Source organism: Giraffa tippelskirchi, chromosome 1, assembly GCF_054371585.1.
Source record: "Giraffa tippelskirchi isolate mGirTip1 chromosome 1, T2T-mGirTip1v1.2.pri, whole genome shotgun sequence".
NCBI lineage: Eukaryota > Metazoa > Chordata > Mammalia > Artiodactyla > Giraffidae > Giraffa > Giraffa tippelskirchi.
The window spans coordinates 213397598-213410606 of NC_137275.1; the positions used below are offsets into that span (position 1 = coordinate 213397598).

Below are 13009 nucleotides of genomic sequence, written 5' to 3' on the forward strand. Positions count from 1 at the left end.
TATTTGCAAAATGGGCATAATCTGAGGACCCATTTTATTAAGGCCACAGGGAGGATCACCAGTTGGTACGTGAAAAGCTCCAGTGCTGGGTGGTTGATAGAGCTTTCTGAAATGATGCTCCGTGTTCTACACACATGGCACTGCCCAGTGTGGCACCGCCACCGGCTTTCATTTGCACCAGGCTCCTGAAGCCTGGTTAGTGAGACCAAGGAACCACATTTTAAAATGTATTTAACATGAATTAATCGAAATAGCCACCTGTAGCTCGTGTCTACTGTATTAGACAGCACGGTTCCAGCTGAATGTCAGTGGTTAAGCATTTTGTGATTATTAGCCTCATTTTATCAAGCAGGATAGGGAGGCTGAAAGAGCTCAGATGTTAAGAAAAGAAGCTGGAGCGTGAGGTCCAATGCAAGTCCCCGAATACACATCCACGGCTCCTTTTCCCCAGAACATCCCCACCGCCCTCCTTTGAGGCTCGTGATCGAGCTGTAAAAATGGCGCCTACCTGAACCGGAAGCGAGAGCCCAGCCGGATGAAGTCCGACCTGTTGGACTTGCTGTTTCCCGGCGTCCGCAGCCGGAAGAAGGCGTGATGCTCCACGGCGCACTTCCACAGGTGCTTGCAGGTCCGGGCGCTGTCCAGGCGGAACACGAACGTGTGCTCCTGCTCCCGGCCCTCGAAGGGGAAGTGTGGGTTCCTGGTTATGCGGGTGCTGGTAACACCGATGCAGGGTCATTCCGAGCGAAGAGGAGGGACGGGGGCAAGGCTTACCTGGTCGTCATCCTCCACCACCACCAGTGTCAATTTGCTCTTTTTAAAATCCATTTTGGTAATTTTCGGCCTGGCCAGAGAGAAAGCATTTTAAAAGCGCAGTCTGCAGGAACAATCATCTACACATTACACAGCCCTTTCCTTTCTACCGGTTACGCTTCGATTTGCTTAAGAAATCATTCATTCAGGTAAGTGTGATTATTCAGAAGCGCCACTTCCATTGTCAGACACCCACACACGCAAGAGTCTGTGTGTTTTTAAAACGAATCTGGGTGTTGCCAATATCCCTCGATCATCATCCCTCACATAGAATTCCACCACAAAAGAGGAAAAAGACATTTTTAATATAGGACAAAACTAAATTACCAAAAGAATAAGCCTATTTTGTTAGCTCCTTCAAAGATTAATATGCCTGTCGGGGTCAGTCCAAGAGAATATTCACAGCCATCTCTTCCCTACAAACAAATGAAGGCACAGTCGGTAGAAGGTTCTAACAGGTGGTCACAGAGCAGAATGCAAAACAGTTCTTCACTGCATTACTTTGTTTGCACATTGTTTACACATTTTTCCCATCAAGGGGAACCCCAGTTACTTAAATGGCACAGTTCTTACCCTGACAACGTGCATGTCTACCCCATACATTTCCAGCCACTTCGCTTTATTCAGATAGGAGAGTTCCGCCTGGGCAGGGCTCTTTCCCCTTAGAAAAACCAACAAGACACGTGTGAACTGCCATGTGGACACCCACAGGAGTCTGCAGGGCATGGCCACTCTAAGGGTGCTTGGGGCAATTAAAGGAATGAGGGATACCATCTACATTAACGTGACACAACCTCCAAGGACAGACTGCTAACAGAAAGAGGACAGAGCCAGGCTTACAATATGAACACTTGAGGAAGCACTTTTGTGTGTGTAGATACGTGCACGTGTGTGCAAAGGAGAAAGGCTGAGTATACATAGCTGACTGCTCAGAGCATCCTCCTGCAGGGCAGAGAGTGGAGTGGGGCATATGGGGAGGGGAATATGGCAAGATTCTATATCCACATTTTTCTACATTGTTTCAGTGGGATACAAGAATGTGCTGATGAATTCCACCACAAAATTGGAGTTCACATGCCATTTTCAAGAGTCAGAATGGCTGTGGGACACCGTGAGACCATGCTAAGTTTCTGAGTCCAGGAGTGACTTGGCACGGGCAGTGTTTGGGGAAGCTGGGCAGGCAGTAGGAAAGGCAGTGGGCCTGTTCTCCAGGCATAAAACTGCCAGACTAGGGTGACTGAGGGGGAAATGGGGACAAAGGAAAGGATAAATGACAGTGTTGGATTTAGCTGTGGTGACCACGTGTCCTGAAATGTAACTCTGTACAACACACGGTCTCAAATATGAGTGTCCCCGTAAGAGACCATAGGACACATTTCTATAGGATTTGGCCTTGAAGTTCAGGCCATGCACACAGCCCCTGGTATGCAGACTGGCTGGATCCAGGCGGCACCCCCAGGCTTGTTCAGGAGGCTGGGATAGTGGCCCTGGTTATTCGATGAGCAAATCAGGACCAGGCCCTGCATTTCCAAGAGGACCCGGAATGTGGTTTGGTTTTTACTGTACAGCTCTGGAAAGAGAGACATCCTGTGGGCCTTTCGAAAAGCAGGGCTGAAGCACAGGAGAGAAAGCAGTGAAGAGCTGGAGCTGTAATTTCAGTCATCAGCAGAGCTGCTCTACCAGCAGATAGAGTCTGACCAACATTTGTTAGTCACTTAGTCGTGTCTGACTCTTTGTGACCCCATGGACTGTAGCCCGCCAGGTTCAGGCTCCTCTGTCCAGTGGGATTCTTCAGGCAACAATACTGGAGTGGGTTGCCATTCCCTTCTCCAGGGGATCTTCCTGAACCAGGGATTGAACCTGGATCTCCTACATTGCAGGCAGATTCTTTACTGTCTGAGCTATCAGGGAAGCCCTCTGACCAACGCTTACACGTGACCAAATTGAATGCTAGATGGTAGCATCAAGGTACCTGCATTCTTTCCATCTCTGGAAGATATCAAATTCCATCGCTTCTGTCTGATTTGGAATGAACCGAAACTCAGACACAAGCTCTGGTGTGTGTTCTGGAAGCTCGCACTCCCCAAGCTCGGCTGCAGGTTTCATAAAAGGGAGAAAACACGAGACAGTGAATGCTTCTGGTTATTGCAGCAGCAAGTCCACAGGCACTCTGCCCGACTGTAAACAGCACAGGTACCCCCTCGGGTATGACTAAGGCCCTCCTTTCAGGAGGACTTAACTCTCACTCGGTCCCCACAGGTACATTCAGAATCCCCTCCAATCACTCCAATGTGCTCCCCACTGGGCCATACACCATCATCTCGGTTATGACTGTCTCTCTCCCAACTACTTCTCCTGCCCAGGGAGGCCCTGATTACATTACCCCCACCAAACTGTAGTGCCTAAATTTGCAATAAAAGGCAACTGCAGGGAATGGGGACCTGCCCAAAAACATCCATGTAACAAAGCTCTCGTTAAGGGTGGGTCGGAGCAGCACACCAGAGTCTGCAGTGCTGGAGAGGACCAATCAAGAATTCGGTACAGGCAGAATCAGGTGCTGAGGTGGGGGGAATGTCAGGAGGGAGAGGGAAGGCATGAGGAGGCAGTGAGAGGGCTGCGGGAGCAACTGCGGCAACTCAGGCAGAACCTGGGAGGCAGGCAGCTGTGCAGAAAGGAGCAACAGCCACGTGGGCGATCGCAAGCAAAAAGCCCAAAGCCGCCCCCACAGAATGCAGGGCTGGAGGACACAGGAGGCCCATTCCTCCTAGACCTGAGAGAGAAAATCTCCCTCCACTCCCCCAACCCTTGCAGGACAGGAGGCAGAGCCCAGAGGGAAAAGGAATCCCCCAGAGGCCCCTCTACTCCTTTTCTGCAGTTACCTCTAGTACCTGGCTAATGCAAAGTGTGGTCCGCAGACCAGCAGTGTGGGCATCACCTGGGAGCTTGCTCGCCATGCAGAATCTCAGGCCCCACCTGAGACCTGTGGGAGCAAACCCACCTTCCATCAGACGCCCAGGAGGGTGGGGCACATGTTACTTGGAAAAGCATGGATCTACAACAGGGGTTTTCTAACAAATAAGGACCAGAATTGCCTGGAGGACTTGTTAAAACACACATGGCTGGTCCCCACGCCCAGAGGTTCTGAATCCATAGGTCTGGAGTAAGGCCTGAAAACCTGCATTTCTCTTTTTAAATTTATTTATTTTTAACTGGAGGATAATTGCTCTACAATGTTGTATTGGTTTCTGCCATATAACAACATGAATCAGCCATAGGTATACATATGTCCCCTCTTTCTTGGACCTCCCACCCACCCCACCCCCAAAACCTGCATTTCTAACAAGCTCCCAGGTGATACTGGTGGAGCTGATGCAGTATGTTCCTGGGGAACATACTTTGAGAACCACTGCTTAACAAAGAATCCCACCAACAAGCCAGCACATGACCAAACACCCCGAGTTGACAGCAACCCTTAATGTACCCAGCAGCCCTTTCCACTGGCTTCTGAGCCCCAATCCCAGTGCCCACCTTGCAGGAGAGGGACTCCTGTAGGCTTGCAGAAGAGGATGAAACATCCCTGTCCACCCAGAGGAAGCAGTGATACCAAACTGGGAGGGCTGGTGTGAGGACTGCACAAGACAGCCTCTGACACTGGGTGGGGACCTCAGGGCTGTCTCCTTGCCTGACCACAGCCCCTCAAATCTTCAGTTCTCAGCTGGATGGCACCCCTAAGACCACCAGGGGTCTGGGTCAGGGTATGCGGTTGCTGGGAACTCTGGACACAGCCACAGGTGATGGTTCTGCTCTGGACACATTTGCCCAGAAAAGAGGAGGGCTGGGCTTCCAAGGCTGGGGGCTGCAACTGACCTCTGACCTAGATGTTACCCTGAAGCTGGGGACTCAGCAAGGTTGGAAGGGCAGTCTGGAAAGAGGTCTCCTTGATATGAACCACCCTGCAGCATGGGCCAAAGTGAGCCATGCGTCTACTGGTGTGTCTGCATGAGATTTGATTAACTGTGCCTCTGACATCATCAAGCACGGGAGGGAGAAGCCAATGACAAGGTTCCCACGAGACCAGGCGAGAGGCCAGTGTCCCTCCTTATCATTTGGGGGACTAAAACAGGCCTGAGGGACACCCATCCTGAGGAAGCATGCTGCCTGCCTTCCAAGAACCTGCCAGCAAGAGCACACATGGCTTAGCTGTGGTGGGGGCGTGGAGGAAACAGCTCAGAGGCAGGAGGGCTTGACTCCCACTTGACCTGCGTGACCTGGGTAAAGTCCCTTAACCACCTGGGTCTCTAATGCCTTATCCATAAACCTGAAACCTACAAAACAGGGACACACCACAATGACTATGTTTTCCCTCCTCCTTTTTCTTTGTACTTGAATTAATTTTCAAATCAACCATAAAATTCGTTCTCAAAAGAGCAGAGCTTCCAAGCAGGGCCATCGCATCACAACAATGGAGGCACTGATTCAAGGACAACTGCGGCAAGACACGTGTTCACAGCTCCAGCACGAGAGGAAACACCTTTCCTTTCAGTTTTCAAATGCACAGAGGCTCTCGAGAAATTTCACAGTCCTTGGGGAGCTCTTCAAGTTCATTCTGCACTTACTGATCACCTCCAATAAGCCAAGTCCCCATTCAAGAATAAGCAGTAAAGGTGACTAAAGAACCGAACTATCAGGGAATGGGAGTAATCTGGTCATTAAAAACCATCTTTATGAGTATAAACATGATGAAATACATGTACTAAAATTACCAAGTAGAAAACCATACAGAAAAATCTGTATACGACTATAACCAGAACTACATTTTCAAAACTCAAAACACATAAGACAGAAATTCTGCTTGTCTGTGAGCAGGATGGTGGGTTCCTTCCTTCCTTCTACTCGTCTGTTGTCCTGATATTCTATAATAAGCCTGTACTGATTTTATAATTTGAAAGGACTTAGATCAAGTTTTAAAACTTGGTAAATACAAAAGTCGGAAGCCAAATCTTATTATGGTGTTCAAAAAGAATTAGTAATTATGAATGACTGTATCATAATTCATTATCCCATAGAAGCCAACGAGCACACTGGTAAAAGAGTCCACAACATATGTCTATCTGATGTGCTAACGAAATTCCTTATGTGCAGCTACACATTAGTATCCTCTTAATTAGTGCTGGAGACTTTAGTGACTGTTTCTTGTGCATCTTAAACTAAAATCCACCAATGCATCATATGGATGGAATGGTCAACACTGAAAGTCGGGCAGGCAGCCTTCTTACCCGCCAGTTCCCACCCACATGCTGATGGCTCCCCTGTCAGCGCTTCCAGCCTGACCTCTCTTGTGGAGCCTGATCTGCACTGACTCAAGAAGCTACCAGCGGCCCCACTGGCACCTCTGAGCCAAGAGACTGCACAGATGTCCTGCCATGGAGCCCAACTCTTAGTCTAGCCATTCGCTGTCACCATCACCCATTCTTAGCAAAAGCCTAGCAGTCATCTCTGACTCCTCTTTCAACACTGAAGCCTACTGACTGGGTCCTTCTCCTTATATTATTGATGTGGTTTGGGGGGTGTGTGTTTAACCCCCAGCCTTGGTCAGTTCAGTTTTATGACAGCTACATCTCACTGCACCCCCAGCTCCAGTCTTGGCCTTGTTCCTGTCCCTTCTCCCCATCCTAACCACTGTGGCCTTTTTAAAACGCACATCTGATGGGGCCTGCCTCCCTCTTCAAATGCACCATTGCTGACAGCATGAAGTTGATGCACTTTAACTGGGGTCAAGGTCGTCCACCTCTCCAGATCTTTGAACTTGGCCCTCTGACATTGCTCAACTGCTGGTGCCTCTGTACACTTTTCTACTCTGTACCTTGGTTCCTCTGTTCATCTCCATCTACTCTTCCTCCCATGGGCCTGCCACTTCCGAGCCTCCTGCAGGTCTCTCTCACTGAAGGAACCACACTCTGCTGTATATGTGCACACAGAGTATGTGATCCTGCCTTGTGGTCCTCAGGGGACTGGAAGCTACTTGGGGATGGAGACTGTATCATGTTCATTTATACCCCCAAAGTAGAGCCCTGTGCCTGCTACATAGTAGACCCTCATTTGTTGAAAGGAAAAGCAATAACTTTAAAATGCTAATTACCACTAACGAGTAATGTACCTTGTAGGCAGAGAGCGGCTAATTCCACAGCTGTTTCATATGGGCATTTCAATCTTGAAAAAAAAAGAAAGAAATTAACTCTAAATATGATCTTTAATATTCATAACTATACAAAATGTCACTAAAACCATTTTTCAGAACGTAGTGATATTTAGATAATGATCTTTGTTCTCTGTGGTTTCTATTTTTGCTGTCTACATTAAAAAATGCAAACAACCTGACTTACTCTCCCTGTTTCCCAAAGTCAGTTCTCCTCATATGTTAAATTAATCCCATCGAGGTATAGTTTCACCTCTAAGCATAATGGGCAATTTTCCTGAATCTGGCAAGAATGGGGAAGTTTGGAAGAGAGAATGAAAAGCCCTTCCCTTTGCTTTACTAGTTTTAAACTTATTTTATCATGATTTGACACATGCATTTTTTCAAGTTGCCTTAAGTCTTTCTTGAAACAAGGTCCTAGTGCTAGAAATAAACAGACAGACACTATATCTAAGATGGCCAGGACAGCCAGATACACCCAAGCAATCAAATAACTGAGACATTGCCACAGAGCTGTATTACTACAAATCCAGTGATCCCACTCATACTTAATACACAAAGTTTGTTAGAAAAATAATAACAACATACATTGGTATAGCACTTCATAGTTTTCAAAGCCTTTTCACGTATGTGTATTATCCAGTTTGGTCAGTGCATCAAGTGTGTCAACCCCTACTATGGGTGTGGCCAGTGCTCCCCACCCTTCACCTCAGAGATGAGGAACTGAGTGTTCAAGAGCCCTGCCCACCGCCGGCCAGCTGGTAAATTCAACGCTGGGGCCAGAACACCAGTTTGCTGTGAACATAGTAATGTCAGGCTGAGGTGCATGTCAACTGCAAAGTGCTGTACAAATCCAAGATGTCGCCATTAATATTTTTCCAGACCAAAGACAATCACTAGGTTCAAGAGGCTTTCAGTATGGGAGCACAGTACGGTGAGAGAGAAATATACACACACACTTTGATACACACACAATCAAAGATCTGTATCACATGGCTAAGGCAAACGTATACACTGTACAATCTACTTGTTCAAGAGTGTACATTCCACTAGGATTCTTGTAGCACATATTCTATAGAGAATTTTCAGATTCAGAAATCACATTTTAAAACTCCTTCAGGTTATATTCAAAATCAAAATGTATTCCTGTCAAGAGCAGGTATTGCTTTTTAGATTTAATGGGTCTTAGTTTTTCATGTAGCAGAAAACAGTCAATATGTCTGGTGAAAAATGACACAGCTGTAAAAGTTATGACTGCTGAAATCGCATATCCTTAAAATACATACACTGCCTGTAAAATCAGTCACTTCAGTGACAAAGTTTGTTGTGCCCACATTGTATAGCCAGAGGCCTAGGACTTAAAACCATTTTTCAGAGAGGAAAAGGAAATGAGATGAGACATCTAAACCTCTTTCTAGTAGAATCAGAAGATACCCTCTTTACATAAATGCAGATGGTGATGAGCGAGACTTTCAGATGATCCAAATACTTGTAAGTGTATACATACTAATAAAGTATCTTGCTTGCAAATACGACAAAAGCCATTATGAATGGAGCAATGATGTGACCGGGGAGAGAATGACTCCCAAATACACATCACTGAAGATAGTAAATGCTCTTGGAAATGCTTCAAGCCATATAGGAGTTATTTAACATAAGATGTTGATGACAGTGATACAAGTATTAGACTCACTACAATGCCTGGTGTACTTTTTTTGAATTTTGAAAAGAGAACAAGGGTAAAGAGTTATAAAAAAGCACACACATAGTGAATTATTTAGAAAATACACTATGATCTATCTTGAGTTAATGGTTAGAAAGAAAACATACTTACTTTCCTGAAAGAATGTCATGCCTGAGTTGTAAAACAAACAGGTACCTGACAAACATATACAAAAGTCAACAGAGGGTCACTGTTCCCCAGCCACTTCCAATCCCCAGCTTCCCATCACTGGTCCCACCCCCACGCATCCTGGAAGTCTGCATTGTAACAAGGGAGTCCAGGTCAGATGAGAACCTGGGTGGAAGCATCTCCTCCTGTCCCAGGAAGGCATTCCAGAACGTAGCTAGGAAGGTGAATGCATGTAGGAAATTTGCAAGATACTCGGAGGATGGAACATGGAAAGCTGCATGGTCCAATGACGCCTCCTCAATGCCCGTGGGCCTCCAGGAGACAGGCAGACATACACACACACGCGCGCACGCGCGCAGAGCTCACACAATCCAACAGGTAGGGTGGAATCACTGCATCTGACCCTCAGCTAACCCTGCCAGCAGATTTCAGGAAGGATGCAGCTGATTGTATCAAAAAGTTTGCAGCTGACTGCAGTGAGGACTGCTGGAGGCTTTTTTTCTGCTGAGTTTAACCACCGACTCTGTCTTCAAGAAACCAAAAAACACATGTGTGCACACACACAGACACATACACACAAACACAGGCAACAGAAATCCTGGAACTGGCCACAGAAAATGGGGAGGAAGGCAGCAAATAACACCAGTGGAGTTCACTGAAGTAAGAGATTAAGTAAGTGTCCTTTTTTACCAGGAGGATGTGGGCATCAGAACCACTTACAGTGCTTTGTAAAAACCAAAGCTGCCCACGCTCCGCTCCACACCTACAGGATGAGAATCTTACACGCAAGAGTGGTCCCCAGGAATGTGATTTGTTCAAAAGCTTCTTGGGTGTTTCTGATTCACAACCCCTGGTTAAGAATCACTGGCTTTGATGACAGCTAGAAGCAGCACACTTCATAAAGGCCTCTGAAGAGGAGCCCTAGGATAATGTCATTTGTTTGAACTTTGAACACAGTGCACACAGTCACTCGCTGTGGAATGGATATAGGATAATGTGGGTGACCCAACATGTGGGTGGTGGTGAAGGTTCTAGTACATTCCAGAATGTCACTACTTCTGACAGGCACTCAACTACCATTAAACTGAGTACCCATAGTAAGGAGGAAACAGTGCTGATGCAGCCAGATATTCCAATTCCTGTAGGAAATCTTAACTACAGAAGCCCGCAGGCCCCTCCCGTGGTGGGGCATGATGATAAAGTCAGTCATTAAAGTGCTACTTAGGTGGTCACCTCCAAGCCAGAGGCCACAGCCATGGACCACCTGTCACCACTGCTGTCCATCACAGACAACGACAAGGGGAGTCTGGGGACATCAAAAGCAGCAGGAGACTGGGTTGAGAATCTCACTGACAGAAAGGTGGCTGGAGGGAAAGTCCACACATAAAATGTTTTTTAAGTCTCTTTTGCTTCAACACTATCTCTGAAGTCTCAGAGGCAGACACAGGCAGGTATACTAAGGAAGAAACTCGATGGGGTGGAAAGACACTATGAAGGAGTGCCAACAACTCTGATACTGTAACAATCGAGGGAATATTTTGCAGTTCCTTAAAGAAATAAAATGGCAGTTTTGGATGGTGAAATGCTCTTCTAATAGCTGCCTTCCCTTTTGGTACCTGAGACAAAAAATAAAGTGCCAGAGACCAACTAGCCAATTTACCCGAGGTCCGACAAAACAGAAATGGGACGAGAAGATATACTTTTAAATTCTGATTTACTAAGAAAAGGCCCAATCAAGCGAAGTGGAGGTTTTCAACAGAATACAGAGATAAGCACAGGCAAAGTGTTCATAACTTTTGCTCGGAACACAAAGACAGCAGATGGAAGAGCTGGTAAGCCCACAGTCTAGAAGACCTGCTGATTATAACTAAGGCAAGTGCTATGGGGTGTGGGTGGGTGGAAGGACCTTGCTTCACATCTTGTCCTACCTTGTAAACTCTTCACGAAGGTTGTTCGGTTCTGAAGAATAATATTTAACTCGAAAGTGCAAAGCATAAGCAGGTCCAACTAAGCATTTGGAGATAGAAGGTTGAAGATGTTTTTCCCCAAGTTTTGAAGATCACCGAATGGACAAAAGGAAAAACATGTTAAATCTATTAACATATCCATCACGCCACTGGAAAATAACAATAGAACATACAAAGCAATCCCAGTTTGTAAAACTAAAATGGACTTTGGTGTTGACAAAAACAGTGTAGTTAGTAATCTCATTCTGGAAGAAAATCCTACTCATCTAGATGACTTATTGAGAGGTAACATTTTACTTTCACCCCTGACTGCCAAGATACCCCAGTGACACTAACTTTTAACAAAATACTAAGTGGGCTATAGCAAAGTGACACATAAACAGCCAAGTGTTCTGTAATCTAAAAATAACTACAGTAAAAATACTTTAGAAGTATTAAATTTTTAAAAAATTACTCATACATAAACCACATTGAAGAAATGTGGTTACCACAATATAAAATCAGAGAGCAGGACCAGATGGTCAAAGATCCCGCCAGCTCTCCCATTCTCTGAATCTACTTCATAACCCACGAGAAAATGCATGTCACAGGTATCAAGTCATGTTTCTGAACATCATATTTTTTAGTCCTCAATGGGGGAAGTGTCTAATTTCAAAGGAGGACATAGTGTGTTTTTTAACATCTACTAAAAACTCCCATTCAAATTTTAAACTCTTAACATTTAGCCAGTCTTAGGAAATTAAAACATCCTTAGAACTGAACCCATTTGAAAATGCTCCCAAGTTCTAATGAAAACATAATACTTCAAAACATTGGCAAAGGAGTTCACTCTCTGAAAAAGTAGTAAGGTAGTAGACTGAATTCTGCTTACTTACTTTTCATCTGCTTTTTTATAGGTTTGGAATGATCCAGCCAGTGCTGAAAGAAAGAAAAAAAAAATTGTTTTTCTTTTAGGAACAGTTTCATCAATAAGATTTCACAGTCCCCTGGGGTTACCCTCCCCTATAAATCTTAGTTAACTAAAACCAGGATGGGCCTCCCTTGTGGCTCAGCTGGTAGAGAATCCACCTGCAATGGGGGAGACCTGGGTTCAGTCCCTGGGTTGGGAAGATCCCCTGGAGAAGGGAAAGGTTACCCACTCCAGTATCCTGGCCTGGAGAATTCCATGGACAGTATAGTCCATGGGGTTGCAAAGAGTTGGACAAGACTGAGTGACTTTCACTCACAAAACCAGGGATTGGACCAGATTATGAGCTCTTAAGCTGGTTATCTGCAACCTGCTTGGTATAGTATAAAAATATCTGTGCTTCATGAAAATATGTCAACATCGTTAATTATTAGAGAAATGCGAACCAAAACTGCAATGAGGTATCACATCACACAGGTCAGAATGGCCATTATCAAAAAGTCTACAAACAATAAACGGTGGAGAGAACGTGGGAAAAGGGAAGCCTCTTACACTGTTGCTGGGAATGCAAACTGGAGCAGCCACTGTGGAGAATAGTTTGGAGGTTTCTTCAAAAACTCAAATAGAACTACCATTTGATCCAGCAATTCTACTCCTGGGTATACATCCAAAAAACCCAAAACCACATATTCAAAAAGACACATGCACCCTAGTGTTCACAGACAACCCAAGTGCCCATCAACAGATGACTGGCTTAAGAAGGTGTGGTATATATATACAACAGATTATTACTCAGTCATAAAAAAGAATGAACTATTGCCATTTGCAGCAACATGGATGGACCTAGAGATGATCATAGTAAGTTAGAGAAAAGGCAAATATCATATGCTATCACTTACATGTGACATCTAAAAAATAACAAATGAATCTATACATAAAAAATGCAAACAGACTCACAAAAAAAAAAAAAGAAAAAAAAGTATGGTTACCAAAAGGGAAAGGGAAGAGGAATAAATCAGGAGTTTGGGATTAAAATACAGATACAAACTACTACACATAAACTAGATAAGCAACAAGGATTTACTGTTTAGCACAGGGAAATATATTCAATATCTCATAACAACTGATAATGGAAAATAACCTGAAGAAAATTTATATATAACTGAATCACTTTGCTGTACACATGAAACTAACACAATATTATACATCAACTATACTTCAGTTAAAAAAAGAAAAAATATCTGTGCTTATGCACACCAAGTTCATTTTTCCTG

The 13009-nt window shown here is 44.9% G+C and overlaps 1 protein-coding gene across 9 annotated transcripts in view; it reads right to left on the reverse strand.

Annotated features, from left to right (window-relative positions):
- EPB41L4B (erythrocyte membrane protein band 4.1 like 4B) overlaps window positions 1-13009 on the reverse strand; it is a 136958-nt gene that overhangs the window by 76186 nt on the left and 47763 nt on the right. For all 9 annotated transcript variants that reach the window (XM_081526219.1, XM_081526187.1, XM_081526207.1 and 6 more), the window contains exons 3-11: window positions 11704-11746; window positions 10790-10868; window positions 8844-8888; window positions 6971-7023; window positions 2786-2906; window positions 1387-1474; window positions 1141-1229; window positions 775-844; window positions 509-678 (exon numbers count right to left, since the gene is read on the reverse strand). In XM_081526219.1, the coding sequence (XP_081382345.1) occupies window positions 509-678; window positions 775-844; window positions 1141-1229; window positions 1387-1474; window positions 2786-2906; window positions 6971-7023; window positions 8844-8888; window positions 10790-10868; window positions 11704-11746 (758 nt within the window). The remainder of the gene's footprint in view (window positions 1-508; window positions 679-774; window positions 845-1140; window positions 1230-1386; window positions 1475-2785; window positions 2907-6970; window positions 7024-8843; window positions 8889-10789; window positions 10869-11703; window positions 11747-13009) is intronic.